We start from the raw sequence: 13,171 nt of genomic DNA on the forward strand, positions 1-13,171 counted from the left end.
CAATTTGTATAATTGATTTTTAGTTTAAAATATTATGTAAGGCTGCTTGAACACCCGCAGCATATATCTTCTAGTCCCCAGGCAAAGAGCAATGAGATATTTATAATATAATTAAAAAGGCATTAGCTGGAAATATAGATAAAGGCAGACAAACATCTAACACAGCAACAACACTGGAGATCTCAGTCTTGATTAGCTCATCACATAGTCCAGTAATCTGGTCCAAACTCCAGCTGGCCTTTACAGAGACAAACTGAGTTAAAGTGCCTGTCATTTCCCTTCAGATAACGGAGGAAACTGCTCATTGCCAATACCACAGATGTTGTAATGTTTATTTTTCCAGTTGCTATAGCTACAGTGTTTCTCAGTCAGTCATAGTCTTCAGTGTAACAGCGATTAAAACATCCTTCCTGAACTTCATTAATGTTTGTTCAGTACATATGTGGTGTTATACTCAAATTTAGAATATAGCACCACAGACGGGCTCCTGGAGCTGAATACATTCAGTGTAAGTGGTATCCTGTCAGTGTGCCTGCTATGATGAACATTGTGCAGAGCAAAGATTGCATACAGTGCATTTGTGGCTTGTGCACTACGTCTTTCCACTCGAGTCTTAACCACACAGTCCACAGTATGAACTGACTTTTGATGGAACAAATGCATTGAAATTGGTGTTTCAATGTTGGTGTGGCAACACTTCACTTTCTTTGGTTCAATCATTGGTTACAGCTAAAGCTAAATTTGGTGTTTTTAAACATGAATTACCTAGAGTGGAAGTATATATATACATATATATATATATATATATATGTACATACATACATAAAGCAGCAAAATAAAGAAAGTTCTGTGTAGTTACACCATGTATACCATGTGCATGCGTATTATCTGGTCCCAGCAATTAGAGCATACAACAAGTTATTTCCATTACATTACATCACTCAGTCAAAAAGAAACTGTGTGTTGACACATTTCTAACTAAGACAGGATGTGGGGTCGAGGTGATGTGGAAAACTTTTGAAAATTGTTCCAATGTGTTTTAATGTTTATTTGCTCATGATCCTTAGCTGGCTCTTATTATGTAGTTGTAAGCATGAATTATTTTTTAGCAAGAGGTATTTGAAACACAAAACAGGATTCTCAACATTTTTACTACTGCTGCGACTAATGATTATTTTTGTTTTGGGTTAATCTTTTGATAATTTTTTCAGTTTAACAGTAAGTCGTTTGTTCTATAAAATGTCAGAAAATGGTTGATTTGTGTTTTTCAAAGCCCAAGATGATGACCCTCAAGTGTTTTGTTTCATCTACAACCAAAAGATGAAAGAGGAAAACTACCATAAAATATTCACATTGAAGAGGCTATTCAATTTTTTTTAACATAATACTCAAACCAATCATCACATCATCAGTCAGAAAGTTGGTGATTAATTTTATAGCTGACAACAAGGTACACTTTATTTGATACTATGAAATAGTGGTAGAGTATTGTGATTGTTTTAAACCACGTTATCAACAACCTTACTAGCAATTAAACATAAAGAGTATTTCGCAGCTAAAGAGACAGATATTTTTCTCAAAAGCTGATTGAGAGCAAAATAGAGCCAAAAAGTAGACCTACATGCTAACTTGGCCCCACTGCTTTCAAGTGAAGTTAGACTTCTCATGAAGGTGAAACTTAAGAAAGAGAGCATGGAGAACAGGTTGGGACAGCCTCAGAAAGTTGCTTTTTTTTTTTTCATGCTAAATGTGAGTTACACCACTGGGTTTGCCGCAGAGGTTGTCACAAAGGGATGGCACAGGCTAAACATGCAGACCATGGGGAGAGTTTGGCGTTCATTGCTTTCCTTGTGACAAAATACCATTTAGATATAAAACTTTAGCAGCAGCTGCATATTTTGTTCACTGAATTTCTACACTTCCTTCCCAGCACATAGTGTCCAGTTTCTTCTCTCTCTACAGTACCACTGATCCTTAACCCTTTTGCATTTCAAGTGTAATCAGATAGTATAGTATGTCATGTAATATGATGCCTTAATGGCACCTTACAAATATTCTTTCTTTTGATATTTCCATAGAAATGCCATGACCAGCCATGTTGCCTGTATACCCACCATCATAATTTTTCATGGAACACCTTGTGCTTCAGACAGTGTAATATTAGTAAGACTAGGAGGGGTGGGGAGTTCATTTACAACAACTTTGTCAATTTTTAGCGCCCACCTTCTCCCTCCAATCAAAACTTTAGTTTGAGACAGATTATTCCGACTAATGCAGCAAAGGTGTCATTGTTCATGACTGATGTTCTCTCATAGAGCTTGAACATCAGAATGATGATGCCTCCAACTAAAAGAACAGGAAGGGGTGTGTACCTTGTGGGTTTACAGACAGGGGGAAAAAATACTCTATACTGTATATCTCCTTGTTCACTAACACACTGTGTACGTTAATAAAAGGAAAACCAGAGAGGCATCGGATGGACTTGTCACAGTGTCCTCATTTCTTAAGAGGCCTAAAGGAAACATGTTAAGTAACTGCTTTTATATCCAAATCTCTATAGCTGACACATATGCACACCGGGTCAAACATTACAAAAGAGCAAGTCAGCTCATTTCTTCTTTTGTCATGAGTTGCAAGGAATCCTACTCAGCTGTTAAAGGCTCAAGGGCAAATGGGCAGTGTCTCCACCCTGTTGCCTGACACTCTTTGGATATTGACCCACATTGAGTAATATGTTCAATTATACACTGCTGAAAGAAATGAATGGAACACTTTAAACACACATCAGATCTTGATGAATGAATTATATATGAAATCTTCACTGATATACATTATTTAATTTGTTGTGAATAAAACAAAAGTCAGTAGAAACCAAAATCATCAACCCATTAACGGCTGGAAGAAAAAATATAATGGCTATGACATAGAGGTCCATGCGACCCTCCAAGGTTAACCCTCCCCAGACCATCACTGACCCACCATCAAACCAGTCATGCTGGATGATATTACCCGCAACATAACGTTCACCCTGTTCCAGACTCTTTGACGACTGTCACATGTGCTCAGTGTAAAACCTGCTCTCATCTGTTAAGGGAACAGGGCGCCAATGGCAGACCTGTCAATCCTGGTGAAACATGGCGGTGGGAATATTCAAGTCTGGGGCTATTTTGTCTACTCTGGAGTTGGACACCTGCACAGAATTGACTCCACCCTGACCAATTACAAGTACCATTCCATTCTTCAGAGGGATGCTCCACCCTCTGGTTTTAGCTTTGTGGAGAAGGATTCATACTGCAGGTGGATAAACCCAAACACAACTAAAAGACCAAAGAAGACCAAGGACTCCCGGCTGTCATGGACACTGTCAAATCATGCTGTAATAACATCAGTCAGCAGGTTGTGAGGAGACTGTGCCAGCTTGTAAAATATTCTGACATTCCTGGACTCCTTTGAGCATTAAACTGAGAATAGCAGTTCATACTCCAGTCAAGAAAGAATTCAGAAAAACCCTGTCTATGACAAAGTCAGATACAGCTGCACCTCCATCACTGTTAGGCCTTCAAATACACAAGAATTCTAAGCAGATATGTGGGCAATCCTCTCACACTTGTTTGATCAAAGTATAAGGGGTGTAAATGCATCTAATAAACACAAGCATGGTGGAATTTCAAATGTCATCAAGACTTTTTAAGAACAGTTTAGCTTTTAAAGCTTAAAGAGTTTTGCTGACGGTGATGTGGCCACTATAGACAACTACTATATGGGTTAATGCTAAATGCTAACAGCAAGTCCCAATGTCAGCATATTTTCTTGGTGATGTGACTTTCAGAACAAAATGTAACTAGATTTGGATTAGTTTATTTAGGCTAATGTTAACATTAGCTATAATACGCTATTGGTCATACATGATCAAGTTAGACTCCAGTAAAAAAAAAAACAGATTGTGCGAAGTTAAGCGAAAATTCAATGTCTTCCATTGCGTTCAAGTCATAACACTATTGTTGTTCGGGCAGCTGTGGCTCAGGGGTAGAGCCAGTGTCTTGTTATCTAAGGTCACTGGTTCAATTCCTCTGGTCTGCATGTCGAAGTGTCCTTGGGCAAGATACTGAACCCCAGGCTGCTCCTGATGAGCTGCATGGCAGGCACCACCATCAGTGTATGAATGTATGTATGAATTACTCCAAGTCGCTTTGGACAAAAGCGACTGCTAAAGGGTAGTACATTATGCCGTGTGAATACTGTAGAACTCAGCCATTTTTCTGTTTATTTTTATTTTTTGTTGCATTGTACTATTGGCTCACAAACCTTGCTAGAATCTGGATCCAACGGTCAGAATTCTCTCACAGAGATAAACAAAACAATTAGTTTCGACTTGACAAAATGTTTGAAATTAATCATTCACAGTCGTAATAGAAAAGAGATACATTTGTCTGCACTGTTCTACAAGCTCTGTAGATGTATTTTTTTATTTTCATGATTTTCTACATAAAGATGTTATCAATAAGACCTTCAACTTATTAACTTGTAGGTGGAGCAATTGTTCATTTTGTCTTTTAAAAGCAAAGATTATCAACATTTATAAAGACAAACAATTCTAACCTGTCTGTCTGAATTTTCTCTCACACATTGTTGTACTATCTATAATGCACCAGTAGCATAGTTAGTTATTACAACGATTATTACAGGATTGTGACCTTACTATGTTACACTGTCAGGCTAACCTTATCAACAGTGAAGTTTTGTCAATGCACATGCTGGAATTGTTCTGTTCTTCATGTGATTTCTCTCATTTTGTTTTCTTGTAGCACCTTGTCAAAGGTGTTCACTACCGCTGGGGATTCTTTGCACCTAGTGGTCCTGCTTTGGATGAAGTGAGGGAGATGGTGGATGCAGGACAGGTACAGGACAGGATGTTTGAAATTTATGATATTTGAGAAACAAGGCCTGTGTGACTTCTTCTATCTACTCTGTATCAGATCCGGGCCGTGGTGGAGGAGACCTTCAGCTTCTCTCAGGTTCCCCAGGCCCTGAATAAGGTGGAGATGGGTCACGCTCGAGGAAAGACTGTGGTCCAGATCAGTGGAGCGGGACATGACTAGAAGCACTGACACTAGGAAACATTTTTCTGCGCGATTATTAAGCAAACTGAATGACAGTAATTTGAACCTTTGAAGGGTTAGCTTCTTATAGCCACAACTGTAAACAAGGAACCAGTTTTGTAGCTTTACTGTGTGTGTTGGGTTGCTGAAAATGTCTGTGAGTACTACAGATGCTGTTGTATAACTTAAAATGTTTGGCATTTTTTTTATTGTTTTTCATAAAAAAGAATGATTGAAGTAAATAGAACATGTAAGCACTGTCAATTTATGCAAAGAGTAATGAAACATTTTGAATTAAGTAAAATAGAAGTCTTTTTTTTTTTTTTTTTTTACAAATGTAGTATTATAGCCCTGGAATAAATCCGACCTTCATGAAGGTTATAATGATTTAACTTGTGTGTTTTGCATTACAGGGGCAATTGTGGTAGACAAAATAACTTAAACATCCGTCAGTATAAAATGTATGTGTATGAGAGAGCGTGATCTTTAAGATGTATTTATCCAGCTCATCAGGGCCTTTTTAACATGCAGTGAATGTGACTGCTGCCTCTGCTTGATGTCATGTTTCTGACATTTGAGAACAAGCTTGGCTGGTTACAGTTTGTCCTCAATAGTGTAAATATTTGTATAGACTTTGTCAGTTATCTTAATAAAATAACGCTCAATATAGTGAGAGAGGCCGTCAATAATGGAACAGTGATTGGTTGGGGTTTGGCACGAGGTATCTTTAACCATCACCGATTGGTTAGTCGCCACCCGCAAGGGGAGATGGGATAACAATGGCAGCGTCAACAACACGAGCAGAACATGCTGCTGCATGTGACTTGCCTGAAGTCACATGACTTGCCCTACTATGTACGAGGCAACAAGCATATTCATCTCAGATTTCGATGTTGTCAGTACCTTCTGGTTCTGTTGAAAAGAAAGTTTTGGCTGCTTGCTTGGCGTCTCATTCATGTTGCTCCACGGTTCCTTAGCAACCAGCTTTGTGTATGCGTGCTGTCTCTGCAGGTGCTTGGTTCAGTTTGAGGTAGTGTTAGCAGCGGTGGAGAGAAGTTTCCAACACGGGCAAAGTGTGCACCTTACAGTCAAGTTATTTTCCTTACGTTCAACAAATTCAAAGTAATGTTTGTATCTCCAACAGTCAAAAGTGGCTTTACGCAGCGGGGGGTCTTCAGGCAATGTTATAGAGCAAGTAGCAAGAATGTAACGAGTAATGCAACGAGTAATGTAACTAATTACTTTCTTCAGGGAGTAATCATGTAATGTAAGGCATCCCTATTTTTGAGAGTAATGTGTAACATATTACTTTTTTGAGTAACGAGCCCCAACACTGCTGTATGGTGAATGTCATCCATAAGAATAGTACCTGAGTAAAGTACCTGATATTATATATTTAAGTATTAGTAATTTGCTGGCAATAAATGTACTCACATATCAAAAGTAAGTTACTTTAAGCATACACTTACATGTATCTATAAAGTGATGACTTGGTGTTAATGGCGTTTTCTGAATTATTGACGTTATTGACCTTGCCAATTATTGGATCTGATATCTGATATTTCTGTAATTGTCAGAATCAGTGTTTTTTTTACCCAATCACACAGAAAATAAATACATTTAAAAATGTGCTGCCTTGGCGCTGAGGCAGCCTGCAATCTGCAAAGTAACTGGTAAATAAAGTTATCAAATCAATGTTGCAGAGTAAAAATTCCAGCATTCGCCTCCAAATGGACTGGAGTAGAAGTGTAAAGTAGCATAAAATTTAAATACTAAGTACAGTACCTCAAAGTTGTACTTATGTAGAGAGCTTGAGTAAATGTACTTATTTTACATACCATCCCTGTTGAAGTAAATAATAACAAGTGGTGCACAAAAGTAGTCTTCCATTTTATGCTGTATCAGTTCATTGGTCCACAGATCTGTGACATTTGCCATGGAGGTCAAGTGTTTGTGACAAGCATAAACAAATGGATGCCTAGGCAGGCCTGGTTGCAGCGATTGTGAATTAGAGTTTGTTTACTTTTAGACTGATTGGGCAAACATGATATTTTGTGCCAAGCATCTAAATATAAACATGTATTCACCAGTGGATCATACAAAATTAGTTTGTGTGAGTCACTGGACTGTCAGAGAAATTACTCCTACAAAATAGAAACAGAAAAAAACAGCTAAATAAAAACTTAAGAACAGGTTTTTTATTTTCTAAAAAAAGGGCAAGAAAGAAAATCACATTCTTGTTTTCATGTGTAACAGATGTGTTTACATTTAAACATTTACAGCAGAGAGCAGACCTGTGAGTAGTAGTTCTGCTTTGAAATTTCAAATCAAACGTATACACTTGATGTGTCTGTACAACCTAATACAGTAAAGTACAGCTTGTGTAAAATTTTAAAAAGATATCAAAACTTTACAATAGATGGAGCAAACATACAGAGATCACTGGAGTGTAGGCGGGCACTGCCACTGTCAGTAGACAGTATACATGCAAATGTTCCAACATTATGATCAGAAAGCAGGAATGCAGTAGAAAAGTACCATAAAATTAGGAGAGGTGTGCAGCATTGAAACAGTGCTGAGTTCTCAGTCCATGCAGTGAAAACATACACAAGGCTGCAGGGACTTTTGTAACAAATAGGCAACATTTTAGCGCTGCTTGTTCTTTCTAAAACAAAAAGACATTATTTCATGTGAGTGCTTATTTTAAAAGTTTTGTTACTATAGTAATATGTTACATAAGAGTGCAGTGTTTGCGTAAAGCCCTCATACTGATCACATCTCTCTGGGGAGGACCGGAATCACAGTGCTCACTGGTCTGACAGAGCTACAGTAAAGGGCTATGAGGAACCCAGAAAAGCTTCTCTGGACAAGGCTCCAAGAAGTCAACGCTCTTGGGATCACAGAATCTCCACAATCCACCTTTGGTTTACTTTTCTCTCATCAAATGTGTTGAGGATCACCTGGTTCTTGTCATACTGATGACCACCTAGGAAGCAAAGACGGTGTTTTTGATTGTAAAATATGTTTAGACTGTTGACACCAACTGATGAACTGTCAGTAAAAAAGAGATAACATAGGACAAAACAGAACTATATGATTGCTTTGGCAAGCCAGTCTGATATCTGTAATCATTGTACCTCCTTAGTACACCAGGAGATGGAGCTGTAGGACTAGGACTGAATGTTAATCAGGCAGTGTTTTACTGCTCAGGTTAGTTGAACCTTGTTCATTTATTTAAAGCTCCTGTTTGTAAGATGATAAAACTGACGCTTTGGGTTTCCCAACTCGTCAGATACTGACGCTTTCAGATGGCGGCCGACCCGACCTACAATCCTAAAGCGTCAGTATCTGACGAGTTGGGAAACCCAAAGCGTCAGCTTTACCACCTTACAAACAGGAGCTTTAATAACATTTGACAAGGTTATGTTTGAAGTTAAGAAAATGCTATCTAACCTTTGACCTCCAGGACCAGGTCAGGTTTGAGGTGGCAGCACACCAGGCCATCTCGGGTGATGCTCCACAGCAGGTTGCTTGGGCCTTGTTCTGGAGAAACACAAAGTCTGCTGCCTGCCATCACCACACTGCCTGAAGTCTGCAAGATGCATTCCTCCACCAGCTGGAGACACAGAGGACATGATAAACGAGGATAAAGATACATTAGTTAGTATTGGTTCACTTTAATTGTTAAATTAAAATCCAGTTTAATTGTCATTATATTACACTAAACTGGTTGTCATAGACTACAAAGAAAAGTTGAGAAATTTGTAAAACCCATTTTTCTTTGGTCAACTTTGTAATAGCAAAAGACAAAATAAACTACAAAACTCTCATAGGGTACCTCTGATTAGGACTGCAACTATTCTGATAATTCATTAAAGATGAATCAATTATTTGTTTAGTCTGTAAATGACAAAGAAAGCATGACATGTTCTTTCCTGCTTTGACCAACATGAACACAGCTAACTAACTTTTCACTACAGCCACGTTTGAAACAACAACTTTCGAGCATGTTAGTCGATCAAAAGAAAATTAGGTGAAAATAATATTTTTTAAAATCTATTTATCATTTCAATAATTTTCAAGCAAAACAATCAAATATTTGCTGGTTCGAGCTTCTTAAATGTGAGGATTTGCTGCCCTTCTATGTCATTTATGAAAGTAACTTAAGAGTCTCTGGTATTTGGACTGTTAGTTAGACATAAGAAGCAATTCAAAGACACCACTTTGGGCTCTGGAACATGCCATAAACTAACAATTATTAATTAAGCAATATTACCCTCGAGGGTGTGCTTTAACATCATTTCAGCCTGACAGTGATGCGGTCAGCAAGCAGCACGATTATACAACTAATACCAACAAAATTAAAATGTATAATCAAAAAATATCCATGTTGATGGACATTTGCTCTCAAATTTTAAAGGTTTTTGCGAGTGTGCGTCGCGTTTCCATGGAAACACATGGGGTCTGACTAATAACTGAAAGAAAATCAGTCACGTCAGGTGACTCATATGTGTAATGGAACGTAGTTTACCACTCTACCACAGCAAATAATCCAAACCTTAGTAACGACCTAGCAACAGAAAGGATGTTCTAGTCCCAGATGATGAACTCTGAGCTGACGTTCATGTTTTATCGCGGTCTCGGGATTTCCTGAACTAAATCAATACTGCACAGATAAATAGAAACTGCTTATTTTTATCGCCCAAGTTATAACAAAGATGTTGATTTTTTTTCTTTTATATTTTTTATAAAATGTTTTCACTGCGGTCACAATAGTGTCTCTCACACCGAAGGGAAAATAAATAATAGCCGGGTGTTTATCTGTTTCAATCACTTAACAGACCAGGCGTTTATTTAGGACCAGGGGGCAATTTGGGACAGACGTTTAATTCCTTCCTCTCAAAAATCCGGGATGAAAATGTCACAAACTTCGCCAGCTTGTCGGTGAATTCTCTGGCATCCTGCTAGGCAATAGTTGTCTTCTGCAAGTGAAGTTGTTGCGGCGGAGGAAACAATTCAGCCGACCAGCACTCGCTGCAAACTCCTCATCTCTGCTGTCACTCACGGTGGCGGACATTTGTTTCTCCATCACCCTGATCATTTTGCGGGACACTCTCTCGTGGCGTGCCCGTTTGCTGATAACTCATCCCTGCATGTTTATCTCAGGCTCCTCACTAGCCTTCTTCCTCCCTCCAGCTGGCAGCCTGGCCCTACTGCTGTCCTCCTCGGACAGCTCCGTTTTATTTTATCGCCAATCTTTCCCTCTCTTGGGGTCAACAGAGAAATGTCTAGCGGCTGCTTCTCCCAAGTTTTCCTCTGTATAATTATTTTACGACAGAAAGTTTGAATTTCAAGCCGTACTTTTTTTTATTTTTGCTCCAGCTCTGACAGTTACTATGTTGCCATGGAGATGGATACACTATTGCCAAAGACTTGGCGGAGTAATATTTTGAGTAATGAGTCAGGCGTGCTGTCATGCTGATTTGAGCACGGTCTAAATTTCTTGTTGACCAATGAGATTGCTTGGTCGGAACTACTTGTTATATAATCATTATTATTATCAAAATAGTCAGCAGATTAATCAAAAATTTTAAATAGTTGTGAGTTGCAGCCCTACATCATCGTCATTATCATTATCATTGTCCCCATCCCCAAAAAACCTGCCATAGACAGCCTGAATGATTACAGACCTATCGCTCTGACGTCTGTAATCATGAAGTGCTTGGAGCAATCAGTTTCCCAGCACATCAGAGTCTCCCTCCCTCCCTCGACCCCCACCAGTTTGCCTACAGGGCAAACCGTTCTACAGAGGACGCCATCGCCCTCACACTCCATACAGCGCTGAGCCACCTGGAGAACAAGAAGAGCTATGTGAGGATGCTCTTCATGGACTACAGCTCAGCATTTAACACCATAATTCCAGACATTCTCATCACCAAACTGCTGGAACTACAGATCCCCCTCCCCACCTGCAATTGGATTAGAAACTTCCTGTCAAGTCACCCACAGTCTGTGAGACTCGGCCCCCACCACTCCACTCCACTGACTCAGCACTGGTTCCCCTCAAGGCTGCGTTCTGAGCACTCTTCTGTACGCCCTGTACACCTACGACTGCTCTCCAAATCACCCAACCAACCGCATTATTAAATATGCTGTTGACACCACAGTGGTTGGACTCATCCGAGGCGAGGACGAGACATTGTACAGGGCCGAGGTGGAGGAACTGTCACTATGGTGCTCAGACAACAACCTGACCCTGAATATCCAAAAGACAAAAGAACTCATCATGGACTTCAGGAGGAACAGATATGACCACACCCCCCTCCTCATAAATGGAGAACAGGTGGACCTTCCACCACCTTCAGGTTTCTGGGCACCCACATCTCCGCAGACCACTCCTGGACCTACAACATCAGGGCCCTGGTTAAGAAGGCTCAGCAGCGACTACATTTCCTGCGTGTCCTCAGGAAAAACAAACTGGACACAAAGCTGCTGCTGGCCTTCTATCACTCCTCTGTGGAGAGCGTGGTGTGATACGCATGAGAGGTGTGTGGTACGCAGGCTCAACAGCCGAGGACAGGAAGGCGGTGCAGAGGGTCATAAACACTGCCCAAAACATCATCGGCTGCCCTCTGACCAGCCTGGAACACATCACCACATCCTGCTGTCTCAGGAGAACCTAGGCCATCACAGGAGACCCCTCACACCCTGCCTACCCCCTGTTTGATCTGTTGCCCTCTGGGAGACGCTACAGGTCAACAAAGTCCCACACCAGCAGGCTAACAGACAGCTTCTTCCCCTAGGCCATACGAACTACAAATACGAACAGATACACTCACAAACCCCCCCGCCCGACAAGAACAAACCCAATCTACCTCCTCCTACCTCCCTTTAGCACCTTAAAGGGCTATATATATATAATTTATTTATATTTATATTACTATTTGTTCTATGTGTTGCTTTTTTTTATTTGTTGCTGCGGGAGCACCCTCAATTTCATTGTACTCTCCTGTACAATGACAATAAAGACTATTCTATTCTATTCTATTCTACAGAACATTAAAAGCTGTTTGCAAATACACATACTTAATATTATGGGCTCACCTGTGGCAGGGAACTTGTTACTGTCAGGATGGACAATATTGTAAAAAAAAAAATGACAATGTGATATTTTGGTTTTCTGCAATACAGATTGGGATATGAAAAATGATATGAATTTCCACCAGAACAACTTTACTGAATAGCTCTATTTGGAAATAATTATTATTCTGACTACACTTTACTGACAACCAAAGAAGACCCTGCTTTGCATGACCTTCAATGTGACAATTGCGCATGCACACATAATAATAGCTATGCTCAAATAATACATTTTGCAGCACTAGGAGGGCGATTGTGCAACCATAAGATTGAAGACTGTAAATGCAAAATACTGAAGATAACAAGGTGATTATTTGACTTTAATCCTATACCACAAGTTTTTGTAAATTAAAACCATGGATTTCACTGTAGTTGCTGCTTGAAGTTTTATGGTCATAGTTTGCATTTTTTGAGCGTGACAATGAAGGCTCTGTTCACTTAAATGATTCTGAGATCAATATAGCTCTGTCTGTTGTCCTTGTGAGCTTCAGTAGAGTTTATAGTTTTGTGGGTGAGTAGATGATGTATTAGCAGTGCTGCTGATATAGTGCTGTACCTTGCAGGTAAGCTGCCCATCCCTATAGAGCCAGATCTGCTCTACCCCCCCTGTCTCCTCCACAGCCTGAACCCTCATGAGCTTGATGTCATCCAAAGTTCCTGTCAGGGACATTACACATCCTGTCTCCCGGTTCCGCAGACGGAAGTACATCTGCTTCTGTAAGAGGAAAAACCACAAAACCACATGGTTAGATTTGATTCATGAATGTCAAGGTCAAACTTGTTTTATTGAACTGATTTACTGCTGTTGAATAATTTTCCCAGGAAAAAAACAAGAATAAAGATACAAAACATTAATATGATGTATGAGACTAAGTTTTTTTTGTACAAATGTATATTTTTTTATATGGCTTTATTGATAGTACAGCTCAAGA

The 13,171-nt window shown here is 39.6% G+C and overlaps 2 protein-coding genes across 9 annotated transcripts in view; one reads left to right on the forward strand and one right to left on the reverse strand.

The window, feature by feature from the left end:
• The window catches only part of rtn4ip1 (reticulon 4 interacting protein 1), a 28,016-nt gene extending 22,244 nt beyond the window's left edge, over positions 1–5,772 (forward strand). For 6 of the 7 annotated variants that reach the window (XM_030391516.1, XM_030391513.1, XM_030391511.1 and 3 more), the window contains 2 exons: positions 4,806–4,898; positions 4,977–5,772. In XM_030391516.1, the coding sequence (XP_030247376.1) occupies positions 4,806–4,898; positions 4,977–5,099 (216 nt within the window). In that variant the 3' untranslated portion in view covers positions 5,100–5,772. Of the gene's footprint in view, positions 1–3,092; positions 4,899–4,976 lie in introns of all 7 variants that reach the window. The other variant, XR_003980921.1, reaches the window with a different exon arrangement.
• Positions 5,773–7,273: 1,501 nt separating this feature from the next.
• The window catches only part of crybg1a (crystallin beta-gamma domain containing 1a), a 52,239-nt gene continuing 46,341 nt past the window's right edge, over positions 7,274–13,171 (reverse strand). For both annotated transcript variants that reach the window (XM_030443859.1, XM_030443860.1), the window contains exons 21-23: positions 12,796–12,954; positions 8,553–8,715; positions 7,274–8,085 (exon numbers count right to left, since the gene is read on the reverse strand). In XM_030443859.1, the coding sequence (XP_030299719.1) occupies positions 7,997–8,085; positions 8,553–8,715; positions 12,796–12,954 (411 nt within the window). In that variant the 3' untranslated portion in view covers positions 7,274–7,996. The remainder of the gene's footprint in view (positions 8,086–8,552; positions 8,716–12,795; positions 12,955–13,171) is intronic.

The sequence above is a fragment of the Sparus aurata genome, chromosome 16, assembly GCF_900880675.1.
Source record: "Sparus aurata chromosome 16, fSpaAur1.1, whole genome shotgun sequence".
Classification (NCBI taxonomy): Eukaryota; Metazoa; Chordata; class Actinopteri; order Spariformes; family Sparidae; genus Sparus; species Sparus aurata.